The 20,108-nt window shown below is 42.2% G+C and overlaps 1 protein-coding gene across 3 annotated transcripts; it reads right to left on the bottom strand.

Moving 5' to 3' along the window:
* Window positions 1–3,342: 3,342 nt before the first annotated feature.
* Window positions 3,343–18,184, bottom strand: LOC142398580 (uncharacterized). 3 transcript variants are annotated; one of them, XM_075482629.1, is made up of 5 exons: window positions 18,111–18,151; window positions 17,924–18,014; window positions 17,205–17,289; window positions 13,975–14,087; window positions 3,343–8,012 (listed from the first exon to the last, which is right to left on the bottom strand). In XM_075482629.1, exons 4-5 carry the CDS (start codon window positions 14,072–14,074, stop codon window positions 4,303–4,305), a joined length of 3,810 nt encoding a protein of 1,269 aa, XP_075338744.1. In that variant the 5' UTR covers window positions 14,075–14,087; window positions 17,205–17,289; window positions 17,924–18,014; window positions 18,111–18,151; the 3' UTR covers window positions 3,343–4,302. The 3 variants fall into 3 exon arrangements, with proteins under 3 accessions (XP_075338744.1, XP_075338745.1, XP_075338747.1); XM_075482630.1 differs by lacking the exon at window positions 17,924–18,014; XM_075482632.1 differs by lacking the exons at window positions 17,205–17,289; window positions 17,924–18,014 and having other exon boundaries at window positions 18,111–18,184.
* Between the last annotated feature and the right edge of the window lie 1,924 nt (window positions 18,185–20,108).

The raw sequence follows: 20,108 nt of genomic DNA, 5'->3' as shown, positions 1-20,108 counted from the left end.
ATGTGACGGACAAAAACGGCGCCTTTTATACAGGTACCATTAACTGAAAGAGAGTGAGGATGATGATGATGAGGATGATGATGATGATGATGATGATGATGATATTCTGTAGGATAACAGAACCTTCAGTACTTCAAAAAGTAACTCATGTAAGCTGTCATTTCATTTGGTTTCCGGTGTCAGAAAAGTAGATTTTGGCACATTTACTTTCCAGAGCTTGAAACACAATAACACACAATAACAGTCATGTTATTAGAAAATTACAAAGGTTTAAAGAACAGACATTCTGTTGTGCTGCTTCTCTTCATTTTCAGTTAAAATGAAAGCACATGTCGCATTATCCACGGATCCCTCTATTTTGTTCCTCCCGTGAGGTTAAGGAGAAAATGTGTTTAAAATGTGAGCACCAAGCAACAACCCTAGGTTCTCCCCTGAGAACAAGACCAAAACTCTTATGTGTGCACCCCTGGTTATAACAACAAGTAAAATAGAACAACATTTTATTTTCTTTAGTTTTAGTTCATAAAAGTATCCTTCATTAAACTATAATGTGGACTGGAAGTATATACCTAGTACACTCGTAGTATATAGATGAGTGTACTAGTTGTATACTTAAAGTATACTTTTTATTTTGGTGTGGCTGTGGCTCAGTGGTTAGAGTCGGTCGTCCAATAACCAAAAGGTTGGTGGTTCAATACAGAAAGATTGGTGGAACTGACAGCTGGAGGGGTGTCAGTCCACCTCCTTGTCACGGCCGAGGTGCCCTTGAGCCAGGCACCGTACCCCCATGCTCCCCTGGCGCTGTGAATTGCCAGTGTATAGCATCTGTCTCTATGAGTGTGTGACCCTGTGTATGTGTGTGTCAACAGGTGCCAACCTGGATGGGTTAAAAGTGGAGGGCAAATTTTGTCTGTATGCATGAAAATAAATCTGATCTTAATCTTAATAAACTTAAAAATGTTCCAATTTAGTCCGAGGAAGTATTAAATTAGTACACTTTCTATTCTACACTACAAATACATGGTCCATAGTATACTTGCTATACTTGTACTTATTCTCAAGCATACTTGATAAAATGAACTTCAGGTATACTACTTTTTGCTAAGGGACAGCAGCAGGGTAGCCTGGCGACGCCATCCTACGTACTTCCGCCCAAAGATTTTGGCTCCGCACATAGTCTGGCCAAATCCTCCCACCTCGGTTCGCTCAGTGTTTTGCCAATCAGCAAACAGTTGCGAGTGGTGACACAGAACTTACGTGCGGAGTCCATTGTAGTCCATATAATTGTAGTTCAACCGCAGCGGAAATAAACATGGCGACGGAAGAACGCTAGAAGCTATCCATGAAGTTGTCCCAACTCTGGAGAGCATTACACAATTAAAACGAGAGCAAGAGGAATGCCTCGTCAATTTTGTTAGTGGCAAGGATGTCGTAGCTCTCCTTCCAACTGGCTTTGGGAAAAGTTTGATTTATCAAATGGTACGGGTATAATGAAAGCGGATGTGGGAAGCGTGATTCGCGAGCTAGAGCCTCACGAGAGTAAGCATGAACCTCGGCGCATAACCTATATCATTTCTAAACATTATGATTGGTTAAGGGAACTCCGTTACTACAATGAATTTAAGTTGCTGGGTAAGGTCCCGCCCTCCATGGAAACGGATTCCTCTTGGGTTTTCCCAGACTGTTTGACAGAGTCAACAGTCGGCTTTCGCCCAGGCTAGCAGCAGGGTTCCTGTGTCCGTAAACCCGAGCTCATGACACACACATCATATTAAAGATGTGAGGATCCTCTCTGAATGACTTTGCTGCTGTTCTGTGGGCAGCGTTGGGTCAAAGCCGAAGTCTGAGAGCCTGCAGCCTCTCAAACACACCTTCTGTTTGTATGGCAGGTGAAGAAAACACACAGGTGAGCTGTCACTCAGTTGCTTCCTCCGAACACTGCAAAACCTCTGCTGTGTGAGGCTGCCCTCTTGTGGCTGTTACGCTGCACTGCACCTCTGAAATCCAGCTTCAGTCTGCTGGGATCAGCTGATAATAAAATCAGACCTGAGGTGTATTTGATCAGAAATATCAGAGTCTGACTATTTATATAATACAAATATATAAATATATATATTTTTTTAGCTTGTTGCTATTTATTTACTCTGCCACTCACTTTTCACTTTTATTCCATCTTTATTTGTAATATATTTTTATTTACAAGGAAATTAGGCCTAAATTTTTACAAGATAACAAATCATCTGCCGCAGTAATGTCACATCACAACAGAATTAAACTCATAATTTATTAATTTCAACACTAAAACTTTGGTTTCTTCAGATTGTAGTTTTTCCCCCAGCTGTAACAATTATTCTGTTTATTCATCACATGAATAGTGAGTGTGAGCCTGTGTGTGGTTGTTTGTCTCATTTGTCTCTGTGATGGACTGGGATTCTCCTGGAACTTTGTGCAGCTGCGGCCGACGTTGCAGCGCAACAGGCCAACATTAAAGCGCAATTTGCAGCGGCAGCCGGTTTTCCTAATGTAATCGGAGCTATCGACTGCGACACATTGCTACAAAAGCGCCATCACATGATGAATTTGTATATGTCAACAGGACACAATTTCATTCATCATTGTACAGATCATATGTGATGCGCAAATGCAATTAACCAACATTGTGGCGAGGTGGCCTGGTTCAATGCACGATTCATACATTCTAAGTAACTTCACTCGTGTAATTGTCCTAATATTATTCCCCCTGACGTGCATTGAGTATGTGCGCCCACAATTTCTATCCCGTCTTCACAGCATCATAGTCGGTGGTTAAAGTTAGTTTCTTGCTGTTTTTTGCTGGTCAAACTTCAGCTTAAGATCTTTCTAACAAGCCCCTGATCGTCTCTGTGTGCAAACCTTAATAACCCCGTATGTGAAATGTCTTAATCAGCCTCACCTTTTCCCAGGCACACTTCTGCATTAGGTTACTGTACACGTTTGTTGTGAGTTACACAAAAACATGGGTATTTACCTTGGGGATAATCAGAGTCACCCACATGTGCTCCCACCACCCCAGAGAGAGCAGCGCCACCCATAGTTGCGCCGACTCTCTGTTCAAACAGGGTGAGCCCCTCTTCTCCTGAGCTGATGTTTAGCTGCAGAACAGCGACTCACTCTGCTTGATTGATGTATTTGTGTGGCAACTATATTGGTAATCAGTAAATTGGGGAAAATACATCTATTTGATGGTTCCAGCTTTCCAAATCTGGAAATTCAGATGCTTTTCCAGATTGCCCTTGATTAAGAAATGTAAACAAACAGTAATTCTTTACATTACAGCGCTGTAAAAGGATGGAAATAACAAAGTAACAGGAAGGTCATTTCATTTTATTACCAAAGCTGTAAAAATAATGGTTACATCATGGTAATAACAGACCAGAACTGAAGTTACAGGGTAATAAGGGGCCTGAAACCATGAATAGTGAATGCCATAATTTAACACACTGGAGAAACACATTTATAGTTGACAACAGGGTAAAACTATTTGGTAATATAATGTTAGAAGTAATATTGTGACCAGCTAAAGGTAAAATTATTATATAGGTGCATTATTTTACATTAAACCAACACATTAAACCACTATTTTGGAGCTACAGATAAAAAGAGTATAATTTATGTCCAGCAGACTCTACCTGTTATCACATCTCATATCACATGACATTTGAGCACATATTAAAGCTAAATATTATTTTCTAACACATCAGATACTGACATCTTCTTCAGATTAAAATGTGATTGTTTAAAGGACATTTCTGGCATCTTATTTTTTTAATCAAACAACAGTAAAAATCAGTGAAACTGTCAGATCACACAGAGCAATGAAACAAATCAGAACTGTAGTTAGAGAAGCTCACCGTTAAAGGCTGCAGCTGTGCTGTTAATATCAAACCAAGTTCTTCTTAAGCACAACAAACAAACTGCCAAACCGCAAAAAACATCAGTCATGAGTATTTTAGGTATAATTATTGGTTAAATATATTGACGTTATATTCTAAATACTACAAAAGTCTAACTGATAGAAAGCAGAGATGTTCACCCCATGAAGTCAAAGTCTCCTTTGATCCAATAACACCTATTTATGATGCAAAGTTAATGAAACCCTGTCTCAGTGCTAATTGAAAGCATTAATCCTAACATGTAATTTATAACTTAAGTATATTTCTATCATAGGAGTTCTTCTGTCCAGTTCTGATTGAGCTGGTTCTGTAATAACCTCACGGTGGTGCTAACATGTCTGTAGACCTGCTGACTCTGGGAAACGTATCCTTAAAGGCCAAAGAAATTAAGAAATCTTTTGCCCAACGTTTTCTTTTCTTTGTTCTCCTTTTTTTCCTCCAATGATTCCTCTTCTGTTCTTGTGAGTTTGTGTCGTTGGGATACTTTGGAGATGAGGTTTGCCTTGTCCTTCATGTCCTCCAAACACTGGATTCGAGCCCGGTGACCCTCAGTGGCCCCTGATTTCTCACCTTCGATCAGCAGCTCGATGTACTCTGGAATGGTCAGAGGGTTAGGCCTCAGGGCGATCTCTTGCAGGCGATTCATACAGTGAGCAGACTGATCCATGAGGGACATCATGTTGTCTTGAAGGCGATTGATCTCTTCCTCCTGCCTCTCGATCAGCTGCTGAGTAGTCATCTTTTCTTTGTTCGCTTTTTTGTACTTGTTCTTCAGCTCCTCCAGCGTTCTCTTTTCTTTTTCATGAACATACTCCCACTTGTACGTCTGATTGAAATGCACACTCCAGATGCATTTTCCAGGGCAGACAGTGCACCTCCCTGTCGTATCCATTGATGCACAACCACTTTTCTCGCTGTCATTTGCTATCATACATGGGTAGTGGCACGTTATTGAACATTTCTGACAGTTGGTAATGTAAACTCCCTTTTCAGTGAGATGTTTCTGGACCGGCTTGATAACATCCACTTCAATCTCAAAGTTTTCATTTGAAGTCATGATGGCTTCATTGTCTTTGATCTTTTCTTTGGTTGTCTTAATCTCTTCAAGTTTTGCCATTCCAGCTCTAATTTGCGGTTGCAACCCTCCAATGGCTGTTTCCAGATGCTTTCGTTCTTTTAAAACTTCTTGGGTCATTAGCAGGCTTTTGGTTTTCATTTTACCCAAAGCAGTGAAGAACTTGTCCATGCTTTTGACGCCCATCTTCCAAAACATTTCATCAAAGCTTTGGTCTTCCTCGTCAGACTCTTCGTCACAGGTGCTGTCACTGATGCATCTGTTGTTTGCAAACAGAGCCGAGTTGTTGAACTTGAAGTGAACTGGAATCCCAACTTCATTTTTGGGACACGGAACTCCGGAGATGGAGATGGCCTCAAGAACCGGTGGCTGCTTTCCATCAGCAAAAGTCACCAACATCTCAATGTTCTCTGCCACATCTTTGCCAAAGATGGAGAGGACTGAGTCAAACACATATCTCTGTGCTGCTGTTAGTCGTGCTAAAGAAGCCTGAGCTACAAAACACACTGCATCAATCTCAGTGACTCCATTAGCAGAGGTGAAAAGCCTGTGGATTTGCTCTGTGATCTCTTTGTCTCTTGCTACTCCTCTGGTATCTCCAAATCCTGGTGTGTCCACAACTGTCAGGGAGAAGGGGATTTTAAACCCATCCTGGTGGTAGATTTTGTACACCGTGACCTCAGAGGTCTGGCTGTGAGCCTGTGATTTCGACTTATCTTCATGAATTAATTGAAATCGGAAGCTGTCGTTCCACTCTACACCAGCGATATAGTTGATCATTCCATTGATGAGAGTAGACTTTCCTGATCCAGTTGCTCCAACAAGCATGATGGTACGATTCTGCCTCAAGGATTCTTTCCCAAAGTTGTATCTCCGGCAGCCGTCGACATCTAGATCTTCTTCTACCAGAGGAACTTTGTAAACTGGAGGGAAATCTGAGTTTATTTCTTTGCTTTTATCTTTAAGAAATTCGGCAAAACGTGCAAATTCACGCTTTGTTGTGCAAACATTAATGATGGTGCTTTCCCTGCTTCTGCCATCTGCCCCACAGTCACATCTGACCCTGACTGCATATTCTGTCTCTGACTGAAGTGATGAAATTATCACCTTTTCACCCATTGACATTGTTTGGTTCCACTGGAGATCTTCTGCTTTTGAACCATCAGCTGTTTCCACGAACTCCACAATGTACCCTATAATCTGAACATCCTGTCCGACCTCAGCGGGTTTCTTCCAGCTAACTGATATCTCATATGAGTTTGATTCAACTTGAAGATTTCCAGGAGGGCTGCAGGGGGATGTTTTGATGGGGTCGCTGACTACAAAGGCAGGTCCAACACCCAGCAGGGTCACTGCTCTGCATCTGAACACATACTCTGTGTTTGGCCTCAGGCCGCTCACTGTGACTCCTCCAGCTTCTTTCCCCTCCTCCTGTTTCCATTCATCCTCTCCACTGACACAGAACTCAACAGAGTAGGAGGTGATGTTCTCTGCTCCATATCTGGGAGGAGAAATCTTCAGAGTCACACTGTCATATCCTATTTGAGCTTCTGTCACACTTTCAGGCTTTGAAGGAGGCTCAAAGTTCTCACTGACAGTGAAGCCATCTTTATAAAGATAGATGGTTGAACCTTTGTGTGTTTCATCTGTTAAACCCGCTGTCAGGAACTTTATGTTCTTGTTCTCCTTGTTGGCTTCTGCAAAATCACTGAAGAGCTTGGCTTTGGTTCTCATTGCATCCATCACTTCCTTTGAGGCGTACCACTGTTCCTTCTCTACATCGTGACTCTGTGGATCTTGAGGATCTTCTGGTTGGGTTCCTTTCAGGTAGTTTGATAAAGCTGAGAGGTACGGCTCATCACTTCCCAACGAGGTGAAGACAAAGCACACAGCATGTTCTACACTCAGAAGTTCCTCGTGTAGGATATTCCGAGATGGAATGATTTTTGTGTTTTTCATGTTGTTGGTGAAAGATTTTAAGATGGAGATTTCTCCCTCTTTACAGTCCATCCACTGACTCAGACTGTTGCTGCTGAAAGGTGAAGAAAGTCTCTTCTCCAGGATCTCTGCCAGCACAGCTTCTTCTTCTCCTCCTCCTCGGATCGATGGAAGTTTAGTTGATAGAATTCGTTGAAATTCCAGTTTAGACTGGCCACACATTTCTTTAAAACGTTTAATTTTTTTGACAATCTGTGGGAACTGCTGTGCAGCGGTGGTTTTCAGGGCATCATTGCATCTCATTTCCAGCTCACTGAGGTCCTCCAGGACCCGCTGTGCGTCTTTAACTAACCCTACACTGATCTGACGCACCAGTTTAGCAGCTTTGGAATCTAAATTTGTCAGCGGGTACAGCCAGACCTTCATTGGTACAGCGTTTTCTCCTTTGGCTCCCAGCAGCCCGGGCAGACTCTGGTAGACTTCTACAGCATCTTGGAAGGTTGTTGGAGTTTTCTCAAGTAGAAAGTCTCCATGGAATTTGCAGGAGAAGTTCTCAACCTTTTTAACGTCTTCCTCTTTCATGGAAAGTTTACCCTCACCTTCTATAGAAATGCAGGGAATCTTTTTGATCATTACTTTCAAGTTACCCTGAATATCCTGCTGGCTTTGGTTGTCAGACTTGTCACAGTCAAAGACGAAAAAGGCTTGTGCCCCATAAAGAACACCTGTGACAACATGTGTAGCTGAGTCATCCTTAAATACATTACAATGCTTCACGTTACCTCTTCCCAGATGACTCATTGACAGTTCCTGAAACTTGGTCGTAGTTTTGTACTTCAGTGTTACTCTGGCCTGATGTTTTGATGCTTTCTGATCATTCAAGTATTTGGCTGATCCTCCAACCTCAACCAATCCACCCAAGAAACTTGCTTTCAGAGACGCGTCAACATTTAGGGCAGAAGATTTATCATCGATTGACTCAGATGCAACTATCTCGAAGTCACTGTTAGGTTGTGGTTGTTCTCTTTGATCTTTTTCCAGGTCTTTTAAGTCCCACAGCTTCAGTCCTGTTAAAATATAAAGGAAATGATCTTAAATGATCTTTTATGGTAGATACATATAAAATAAATAAAAGATGTGGGATGCAACATTAAAAAGACTAAACTCCCCCTTTTACAAGCTTCTTTGTTCTGTACTGAGAACACACTCAGTTCAGCATTAATGAAAAGCAGATTTCACCAGACATCAAAATAAATCTGTTTGTTTGGTTGTTACAGGGAAGCAATTCAATCATATCCAAATTCCACTGAATTCATGAGCTATCTTCTAGACAATGATTTTGAACTGAAAAGGTTATGTTTGATGGAAGAATAATCATTTAACCTAAATCCCCCCCCTGTCACTGTTACCACGGTAAGTTGTCACCTTACCGTTGTAAGACCAGACAAAGAACAGCTCACAAAACCCCCTGTGATGTACATAATTATTGGACAACACGTTCCGTTAACTGGATGCGGGTCACCGGGGCCTCCCCCTGGAGCCTTGTGAGCATTGTGAACTGGGCGGCAGCCGAAGGCGGGGACCTTGGCGGTCTGATCCTCGGCTACTGAAGCTGGCTCTTGGGACGTGGAACGTCACCTCTCTGCCGGGGAAGGAGCAAGAGCTGGTGCGCGAGGCTGAGCGGTTCCGGCTAGATATAGTCGGACTCACCTCGACTCATGGCTTGGGCTTCGGAACCAGCCTCCTCGAGAGGGGTTGGACTCTCTTTCACTCTGAAGTTGCCCGCGGTGAGAGGCGCAGAGCAGGTGTGGGCATACTTATTGCCCCCCGGCTGTGCGCCTGTACATTGGGGTTTACCCCGGTGGACGAGAGGGTAGCCTCCCTCCGCCTTAGGGTGGGGGACGGGTCCTGACTGTTGTTTGTGCTTATGCACCGAACGGCAGTTCAGAGTACCCACACTTTTTGGAGTCCCTGGAGGAGGCACTGGAGAGTGCTCCTCCGGGAGACTCCCTCGTCCTGCTGGGGGACTTCAATGCTCACGTGGGCAATGACAGTGAGACCTGGAGAGGGGTGATATGGAAGAACGGTCCTCCCCCATCAGAATCAGAGTGGTGTTTTGTTATTGGACTTCTGTTTTCCGTCATGGACTGTATATAACGAACACCATGTTCAGGCATAAGGGTGTCCATATGTGCACTTGGCACCAGGACACCCGAGGCCGCAGCTCGATGATAGACTTTGTAGTCGTATCGTCGGACTTGCGGCCGTATGTCCTGGACACTCGGGTGAAGAGAGGGGCGGAGCTGTCAGCTGATCACCACCTGGTGGTGAGTTGGCTCCGCTGGTGGGGGAGGAAGCCGGTCAGACCTGGCAGGCCCAAACGTATTGTGAGGGTCTGCTGGGAACGGCTGGCGGAATCCCCTGTAAGGAGGAGTTTCAACTCCCACCTCCGGCAGAGCTTCAACCATGTCCTGGGGGAGGTGGGGACATTGAGCCCAAATGGGCCATGTTCCGTGCCTCCATTGTTGAGGCGGACGACTGGAGCTGTGGCCGTAAGGTGGTCGGTGCCTGTCTTGGCGGCAATCCCCGAACCCGCTGGTGGACGCCAGTGGTGAGGGAAGCCGTCAAGCTGAAAAAGGAGTCCTATCGGGCCTTTTTGGCCAGTGGGACTCTGGAAGCAGCTGATGGGTACCGACAGGCCAAGCGGAACGCGGCCTCGGCGGTTGCTGAGGCAAAAACTCGGGCTTGGGAGGAGTTCGGGGAGGCCATGGAGAATGATTTCCTGACGGCCTCGAAGAGATTCTGGTCTACCATCCGGCGGCTCAGGGGGGGGGAAGCGGTGCACCGTCAACACCGTGTATGGTGGGGGCGGGGCTCTGCTGACTTCAACTAGGGACGTCGTGAGTCGGTGGGGGGAATACTTCGAGGGCCTCCTCAATCCCACCGACACGCAGTGGAGATTCTAGAGATTTATACATGGGGTGGCAGGCATATATTGTAGGGTGGCAATTTTTTTAGGAAGCCCATCTTACTTTGTACTTTATATGAACCCATAACAGTTTTTTCAACACCCAAGTGTGATAAATTCAATATTTGGTCTACATACATAAGCATTCCACTTTTTAGTACATTAAAACAGTGTTTCCCTTGGAATTATTGTAGCTGCAGAAATGTTGCTCATACCAAGCAGGCCTTTTATTTTGAACATTGTTAATTCAATCGAATCAATCTGAGGCACTTTGAAAGCAAAATCAAGACATAGGAATGATTTAGAAATTTGAGGACTTCCCAGCACTTTACAAAATTCCAGCATTATCCTAGAAGTAAAGCCCTCCCTCAAAGGCCTACCTGCCAAAGTATTTTGTGAGTGTATGTGTACAGAATAGGTTGGCCAGGTTTGTGAGAACAATTTCTTTATTTTTCCCCCATTAACAATAACAATAACAATAACAAAATATGTATCAACTGATTGCTATACAGTATCAAATTTACAGAAGCTGTATGCGACGATTGCTGTGCTGTGCATCTCTTAACAAACTCATCCAAATCTAAATTTTTTGCACGTTCTGACTCAATGCTGAGAATTGCTAAACCTCTGAGTCTGTTCTCTGACTTAGTTGTATGCAGGTGAACGGTTCATAGAACTACAATGATATGAAATGCCACGACTTCAATTGGTTTCAGTTCAAGATGTTAAAGGCTAGCCAGTAGCTAGCTAGTTATCAACGTTTTTCAGTTAGGTAGCGCCAGCTATCTAGTTACCGAACTGGCTTGACAAGCTATCTTGTGGCTAACCGTGACATGAGGTAAAACGTAGCGAGCGGTTATCCGGAGATTTTTTTGTGAAAATCCATTCGTAACTGGACCAACGTGTTTCTTTTTCAAATTTAACATTCTGCAGTTTGACACCGATTTCGGATTGTTTAGCATTTGATTTGATCTTAAAACGATATTAATAATAATTATCCAATAAATCATCAGTTGGTATTTTTTGACTGGGGTGGCAGGTGGAGTGGCAGACCCCTTTTCAGGGGTGGCAGCTGCCACCCCGTGCCACCCTGGTAGTTTTGCGCATGCCGACACGCCTTCCGATGAGGAAGCAGAGTTGGGGAGCTCGGACATGGGGCCTCCCATTTCTGGGGCGGACGTTGCCGAGGTGGTTAAAAAACTCCTCGGTGGCAAGGCCCCGGGGGTGGATGAGGTTCGTCCCGAGTTCCTCAAGGCTCTGGATGTTGTGGGGCTGTCTTAATTGACACGCCTCTGCAGCATCACGTGGACATCGGGGTCAGTGCCTCTGAACTGGCAGATCGGGGTGGTGGTCCCCCTCTTTAAAAAAAGGGGGCTGATGCGGTTCTGTTGGCGTCGTCGGGCCGTGACCTTCAGCTCTCACTGGAGCGGTTCGCAGCCGAGTGTGAAGCGGCTGGGATGAGAATCAGCGCCTCCAAATCCGAGACAATGGTCCTCGGCCGGAAAAGGTTGGAATGCCCTCTCCGGGTCGGTAATGAGATCCTTCCCCAAGTGGAGGAGTTCAAGTATCTCGGGGTCTTGTTCACGAGTGAGGGACGAATGGAGCAGGAGATTGACAGACGGATCGGTGCGGCGTCTGCAGTGATGCGGGCTCTGCACCGGCCCGTCGTGGTGAAGAAGGAGCTGAGCCAGAAGGCGAAGCTCTCGATTTACCGGTCAATCTATGTTCCTACCCTCACCTATGGTCACGAGCTGTGCGTATTGACTGAAAGAACGAGATCGCCAATACAAGCGGCCGAAATGCGTTTCCTCCGCAGGGTGTCTGGGCTCTCCCTTAGAGATAGGGTGAGAAGCTCGGTCATCCGGGAGGGGCTCGGAGTAGAACCGCTGCTCCTCCACATCCAGAGGAGTCAGATGAGGTGGCTCGGGCATCTGGTTATGATGCCTCCTGGACGTCTCCCTGGTGAGGTGTTCCGGGCCCGTCCCACTGGGAGGAGGCCCCGGGGAAGACCCAGGACACTTTGGAGAGACTATGTTTCTCGGCTGGCCTGGGAACGCCTCGGGGTCCCCCCAGAAGAGCTGGAGGAAGTGGCCGGGGACAGGGACGTCTGGGTTTCTCTGCTCAAGCTGCTGCCCCTGCGACCAGACCCCCGGAGAAGCGGAAGATAATGGATGGATGGAGTTTTTTCTTTTTTTCTTTTCCACACTTTTTCTACAGTGAGTCTCATGTAAGTTTTGGGTTCTTCTCTATAAAATTCCAAGGTTTTAACCCTGTAGTGCCCTGGCCTCCAGATACATCTCAGCGTGATAAGATTAGTATGACCGATGTATATCATGTTCTACACTTTTAAAACATTCATTTCTACTGATCATGTCCTGATCCAGCTCTCATTTCTTTAAATTTTCCTTCCAAGCAGCCAGACTTTCCTGTAATCTTTTAAAGTGAAAGTTCTCTAGAAAGAGTGTCGAAGCAAAACTTGTGACTGAACTAATCTAACTTCAGTCACAAACTAATGACATTACATGGCAAGGCGTATTGTGTCACTTTCTGTTTACCTTATTTGTGTTCTGGAAGTTTTTCCTCCTCTTGATCAATAAATATGATTAAATATATTCTCCAAGTGTCAATCTTTCACACTATAAATTCCATCACACACTTTTGTTCTGCTCTTCTACCCATTTATATCTTTTAGTGTTTCTACATTTCCATACAACAATACTCTTCTTTTGGTTTTGCTAAAGTCTGTTAAGCAACATTTCATCCTTCATCCACTGGTTGTCTTTGTGGTGTCCACCAAACAACGTGGGCCACATAGATAATTGGAAAACTTTGTGGGGAAAGCCTGGTCTGATTAGGAGAGACACCATCAATCCCACTTTGGCTGGGTCAGCTCTCATATGGCATTAACCCTAGCAAGTGCTATAATTCAGCCGTATTATGATTATGCATGTTGCTCCTGGTACAATGGCATTACTAAATATCTTAAAAATAAGCTCCAGACCTCACAAAATAAATTAGTAAGGACCATTATGGGACTGCCTCCAAGAACTCACAATGGAAATAAGCTTCCGAGCTTTATTGTGTTATCCTGGCGCTCTGTTTTTTTATTATTTAAGTATGTGGTGCGGTTTATATGGAACTTAATCATGTATTTATTTTTTAATATGAACGGAGAATGTCAAATAAAATCAATCAATCAATCAATCAATCAATATCTAGAAACATGACCTAAATATTAGTCATCCAAGTCCATGACAAACCAGGATTGCAACAGGACACAGAATCTCAGTGTTCTCTGCAGCTTCCCACCTGCTGCTATCCCTCCAAAACCCCATAATGACTGAGTCTGTTCTCAGACCACTCAAATTTAATCAATCAATAAACACAAGAAGAGCAAATCCTGAAAACCTAAAGAGAATTAAAACAGAATTTAACTACTAAATGTGGTTTGTTGAATATCAGATCTCTCCTTTCCAAATCTCTCTTACTAAATGGTTTGATTGTTGATCATCATATTGATTTATTAAGTCTTACAGAAACCTGGCTGCAGCAGGAGGATCATGTTAGCATTAATGCATCAACTCCCTCTGACTATTGAAATGTTCACGTTCCTCAAACCACAGGCAGAGGAAATCTGGATGGACGGATGGACGGACGGACGGACGGACGGACGGATGGATGGATGTATGAATGAATGAATGGATGGATGGATTAGAGACTCCCGTCCTCCCTAAATGACTCCACTGGTCATTTGTTCATGGAGGCAGGTGTGACTTCTGATAATGACTATGCGACCTCTAGTGGTTGTGAGAGGAACTTGCTGTTCAGTGTAAAATGCTCCATTGACAGTGACGTAGTACAAATAATGAATTTTATTTTTAACCATGTTGAATTCTCTTCCCATTTTTTACTCTAACCAAGTAGTTTTTATTAATCATACGGAAGTGATATCATAGCATAAACACAACCAGTAAATTACGAAGTCTCATTGCAATGTGTTGCCTTTACAAGGACTCTGTGCTTTGTTTTAATGTATTTAGTGATTACATGTGAATCCTTACCAGGAACGAGTAAGTCCCGACGGCAGTCGTACAGCATCCCAAGGCTGAATGGCCGGCCGAGCGCTGCAACTTCTATTGTTCTTCTGGCTTCAGGGTCCATCTTGTGGTCTTGACTACAAAATAAATATAAAACATTTCAATTCACTAAAAGCTTGGTTCCTATTGTCTCCCAGAACTGTAACCCACAGTAACTTACTGTAACTTCCAGTTATTATGATATACAGTAGTTACTGCTGTAAATGCGCTGCAGGTTGGTTACAGTGTAGCAGGCTACTACTGGATAAATATTACACAACAGAAAACATCTTCTTTTGTGTCCTTTTTAAGCACATTTTTAGAATATTAGGATTGATGAATCAGGTTTGAGGATAAAAGTATGCATCAATATTACATTGTTATAAATTCTTGCCTGTTTGGTTTTCTCATGTTTCCTAAAACATAGTCCAATGTAAATGAAATGTTCAAACATACACACACTGAATCTTGTGTATTTAGGCCTATCATGATGCATCTTTGCATCATCATCCAATAACTTTAGATCTAACTTTTTGCCTGGTTTGAATTCTGACTAATTCATCTTTTTGATATATTTTTTGGTCGAGAAACTGTGACTAGTTACGAGCCTAAAATCGGGTCGGAAATGGGAGAAGTGAAATAACTGGAATAAGTTTGGACAATAGTAAAATGTTTGTCTTAATGTCTTCAGCATTGGCACCCATAATATATATATCAATATATAGATATACATCTATTTATAGATATATAGATTTGATTGTGATTTGATAATAAGTGTGATTAAATTAAGATATAATACAAATGAAAGATAAAGAAATGAGAAAGATAGAAATAAGTAGTTTTGAATGTTGTCTTAACTGTATATGTATGAGCTGAGAAAATGCAGTTGGAAATATTACAATGTCATGTATTTGCCAATAATTAAGTAAATTCATTAGTCTAGAAGTTTAACCTAATTGACCAGTTTGAACTTAGAAGGCGGAGTCCCATGCGATATAAACGTGTACTGCCAAGCAAGAGGGTTGGCCCTGCTTGGAGGAAGAGCAGCTCTATGGTGTAAGGTTTAATGTACAGTCTCCTATCTCCTAAAACTATTTTGTCATTTTGAAGGCTGCTAATTCAAATTATGCAAAGAATGCATGATTATAAATATGAGTTTCAGTGTGTATATATTTGTACAAATAACTAATAATATTATACTAAATAAAAGGGCACGGAAAAGGGAGCGCCAGAGGCCCGAACGGAAATTGCGCAAGTCAAAGCTCCAGGTTCATTATGAGACTTACAAAGAAAAGCTATGTGTGTTCAACCAGACTTTGTGTAGAACAAGGGAGAGTTATTTTTCTGAAATCATCAAAAACTGCAGTAACAACTCTCGCGTCCTGTTTGCTACAGTAAACAGATTAACAAACCCTCCAGTTTCACTGCCTTTAGAACTCATTTCTACATCCAAGTGTAATGAGTTTGCAATATTCTTTAATGACAAAGTTCAAGGCATTAAAAATGCAATAATTTCCACAACACAAATAACTACTCTGCAGCCAGCTAGACACCTAGAGCTGACACATTTCACACCTGTTACTGCCAAAACAGTCGAAGAGACCATCTGCAGTCTGAGTTCATCAACGTGCTGCCTTGATGAGTTGCCCACTAGATTCCTAAAGTCTGTGCTGAGCAGTTTGTTACCACAACTCGCTCATCTAGTCAACATCTCACTCCAGACTGGAACATTTCCAAAGGCCTTAAAAACCGCTGTCATTAAGCCTCTTCTAAAGAAGAGCAATCTTGATGCCACAGTACTGAACAACTACCGGCCCATATCAAACCTGCCATTCTTAGGCAAAGTCCTAGAAAAAGTTGTATACCAACAGCTTAGTGACTTTCTCCTGTCTAACAATGCTTTTGATACTTTCCAATCAGGCTTTAGGCCCCACCACAGCACTGAGACAGCTCTGATCAAGGTGACAAATGACATCCGCCTGAACACAGATGCAAGTAGAGTCACAGTCTTAGTTCTGCTAGACCTGAGTGCTGCCTTTGACACAGTTGACCATGCGACCTTATTACAGAGGTTAGAAGACTAGGTGGGAATCTCTCTAGAACCAGGAAATACGACCATATTAGTCCAGTGCTCAGGTCTCTGCACTGGCTTCCTGTCGCTCAGAGAATAGACTTTAAAACAGCTCTGCTTGTGTACAAGTCTCTTCATGGTCAAACGCCAAAGTACATCTCTGACATGTTAAAGCCATATGAACCAACTCGGGCTCTGAGAACCTCAGGGAGGGGTCTCCTGCTGGTGCCCAAAGTCAGGACTAAACAAGGTGAGGCTGCGTTTCAGTTTTATGCTCCTAACATCTGGAACGGTCTTCCAGAAGATGTGAGACAGGCCTCAACTCTGACAATGTTTAAATCCAGGCTGAACACAGTTCTGTTTAGCTGTGCATATGACACCTGAAAGTATTTTATCTGCACTCTTCACTTTTTAATTAATTAATTAAATATTATTTTATTTATTTTTTATTTAATTTTAATGATTTTATTGCCTTCTTGTGATTTTATGTAGCTGTGAAGCACTTTGAATTGCCTTGTGTATGAATTGTGCTCTATAAATAAAATTGCCTTGCCTTGCCTAATAATAACATTAATAATAAATAATATTGACTTTATACTAGTCCTATCCTTGCTGCCATCAGGCAAGAGGCAGGTACACCCCGGACAGGTGTCCACTACAAGGCAGGAGACAATCTTAAGTGCTTCAATGTTGGACTCTATGTTCAACAGCCAAGAAAAGCCAAACCTGTCAAAATGCCAAAATCCGTAGACTCATAACAAAACCCTGACAGACTGCACTGTGGGTTTTGAGATGGGGAGTAGGTCATGCTTTGGAGGCATTTACAACTTTACAGAACATGCGATACAGTTCAGATGAAGTTCAGACAACTGAGCTGGAGTCACAGACTGTGAGAGCATTGATAAGGAAATTATAAGGCTATTGTATCTATTATAATATCTATTGTTAGGCTATATCTCTGTTACATTCAGGGACTGACTTCAGGAAGGAAATTTCCATTCAAAGAACAATGCTGCTGAAAGTGCTCTGAAAAGACATACAGATATTCAGGATTCATTCAATATATTCAGAGGTTCATTCTATATATTCAAAAATTAATTTCCTGAACGGCATGCCATAGTATACATAATAACCCTGTACTTACTTTATTTGTAATCAAAAGCTGCAGATGGTAACTTTTATGTGGGAGTTCAGGGTCCAAAGTCTGACCTTCAGCGCTCTCTTCTGATCTAAAGAAACAGCAAAAAACATCACCTTCTAAATTGCATCTTTACTATGGTACTGTCACATGAATTAATGCCATTTGTATACTTCATGCATTTGCTCTCATGGTAACTCGGAGTCACAGTTTCTTTGACATAATTTAACTTGTTATTGACTCGTGAACAAACAACTGATGGAAAATTCTAAAGAGGAGGGGAACAGTCTTCATTATATGGGGATTCTAAATATAAATTAACCTGCAAGTGTGTCTGGTTGTCTTTTAGTGACAGAACTGTGGTGGACCAGCAACATGTCTAAGGGCCTTTACCCTTGAGGCTATTATATCTATTATAATATCTATTGTTAGGCTATATCTCCGTTACATTCAGGGACTGACTTCAGGATGGAAATTTCCATTCAAAGAACAATGCTGCTGAATGTGCTCTGAAAAGATTATTTTTTTCATATAAGCTGAATAATGAGTTAAAGATGCTCATAAAACTCTGTTTAGAAGAGGAGGAAATATTCCAGTTAGACCAAGAGGATGAGAAATATAAACGGACATTGCATCTCTTTCTGGTATGATTCTCATTCCATTTCAAATTAAAATGAGAAATGTTTATGACATGTTTCCTAAATGAACAATACACATGATCTTACCTTGATCAGTTCTTTGGACAACATGGGGAGTCCTTTACACACTTTAAGTTAAACAGCTGACTTACACGAACTATTCCATTGGACACATGAACTAGAAGAGCACAACATCAGCAGAGGTCAGATTACACAAAACAGATACCCAGCACTGCAGGAAACTAAATATAATCAAAAGAAGATTGTTACTTACAGCAGAACCACCTCACAGCCTCTGAGAGAATGCTGCACTTCAACCCTGATATCACCTGTGAGAGACCCGCCCACCAACTCCTCCCAAAGGAGGATCAGACCTATTTCTCAGAAGTCACATGACTTACAGAAAGAGCAAGAATACAGAATTATATGGAAATAAACATATATATATACATTGACACCTTCCTGATTATGGCATTTATATCATATGCAAACTTTATAATACATATATATGAATAATTTTTTGAAGAACTCAATCTTCTGCCTGTTTATACAATGTATGTCTCTACTTAAAGTTTATCTATAAAGTCAGCTATAAACTCATATTTTGCACTGTTTTGTAACTTTAATTTGGGCTAACATTTTCATTTTAGAGCAGTCTATAATACAATATTTACTGTCTTACACGGACCTCATGTGTGTATGCCCGTCCTAAATGTTGTTTATTTGCTGACCCAATGTGCAGCCAAATAAATCTACTTCATCCACAACCCAAAGTCTTCTTCATGCAGTTCACACAGCGCAGTTACATAAACTAAATGTGTTCATCAGCCCCGTCAATACATCAACGCTCTTATTGCCTGACTCTGCATTTCATTTTTGTAGAACAAGTAAATCATAGAATGAATGCAACAGCGTAAATATTGCCATCCAGAAAGGTGAGAACAGACAATGGCACAGAGTGACTGGACTGGACCAACATGTGAAAACAGGACAGAAGTTATTTTACTTATGTTTTATATTCCAGAACAACTTTGTTCTTTTATTAAAAGTATGACTCATAAGTCTGAAATTGAACCTTTTTCCCCACAGACACCTTTCCTAAGAACTGACATAAGCATCTTTTTACATCATACTTAATTATGTGGATTTATTCAGAAAATAAGAATTTATTTCTGCTTTTCAGATAATTCAGCAGGATTTTAGTGTATCCATCTCCTTCAATTAATACACTTTAGTTTACAGTTCTATAGTATGCTGCTACTACATTTTAGTGAAATTAACAGCTCAAAACTGTCATAATTATGCAAAGAGTGCATGATTATAAATATATGAGCTTCAGTGTGTATATATTTGTACAAATATTTGACTTTATACTCGTCTATCCTTGCTGCCATCGGGCAAGAGGCAGGTACACCCTGAACAGGTGTCCTCTACAAGGCAGGAGACAATTTTAAGTGCTTCAATGTTGGACTCTATGTTCAACAGCCAAGAAAAGCCAAACCTGTCAAAATGCATTTTTTATTTATTCATATATATGTATTGTAAAGTTTGCATATGATATAAATGCCATAATCAGGAAGGTATCAATGAATATATATATATGTGTGTATATGTTTATGTCCATATAATTCTGTATTCTTGCTCTTTCTGTAAGTCATGTGACTTCTGAGAAATTGGTCTGATCCTCCTTTGGGAGGAGTTGGTGGGTGGGTCTCTCACAGGTGGTATCAGGGTTGAAGTGCAGCATTCTCTCAGAGGCTGTGAGGTGACTCATTACAAAACCCTGACAGACAGCACTGTGGGTTATGAGATAGGGAATAGGTCATCCTTTGGATCCACCTCACAGCCTCTGAGAGAATGCTGCACTTTTACATTACATTACATTACATTACACTTAGCTGACGCTTTTTATCCAAAGCGACTTACATCTATTTAGATACAGGGTATTGGTTACAGGCCCTGGAGCAATGTGGGGTTAGGTGCCTTGCTCAAGGGCACTTCAGCCATGAATAGAGGTGTAGGGAGAGGTATTGGCGGGACTTGAACTTGCAACCCTTGCAATCTTAAGTCCGCCTCCCTAACCACTAGGCCACAGCTCCCCGTGCACTTCAACCCTGATACCACCTGTGAGAGACCCGCCCACCACCTCCGCCCAAAGGAGGATAAGACCAATTTCTCAGAAGTCACATGACTTACAGAAAGAGCAAGAATACAGAATTATATGGACATAAACATATACACACATATATATATTCATTGATACCTTCCTGAT

Source organism: Odontesthes bonariensis, chromosome 14, assembly GCF_027942865.1.
Source record: "Odontesthes bonariensis isolate fOdoBon6 chromosome 14, fOdoBon6.hap1, whole genome shotgun sequence".
NCBI classification, from domain to species: Eukaryota; Metazoa; Chordata; class Actinopteri; order Atheriniformes; family Atherinopsidae; genus Odontesthes; species Odontesthes bonariensis.
The sequence above is the reverse complement of the archived record's forward strand: the minus strand, read 5'-3'. Positions and strand labels throughout refer to the sequence as shown.

Coding starts and splice junctions, on each gene's coding strand:
- LOC142398580 (XM_075482632.1), bottom strand. CDS start 14,074: ATGGACCCTGAAGCCAGAAGAACAATAGAAGTTGCAGCGCTCGGCCGG. Junction 8,013..13,974: donor TCGGGACTTACTCGTTCCTG/GTAAGGATTCAC, acceptor ATATTTTAACAG/GACTGAAGCTGTGGGACTTA.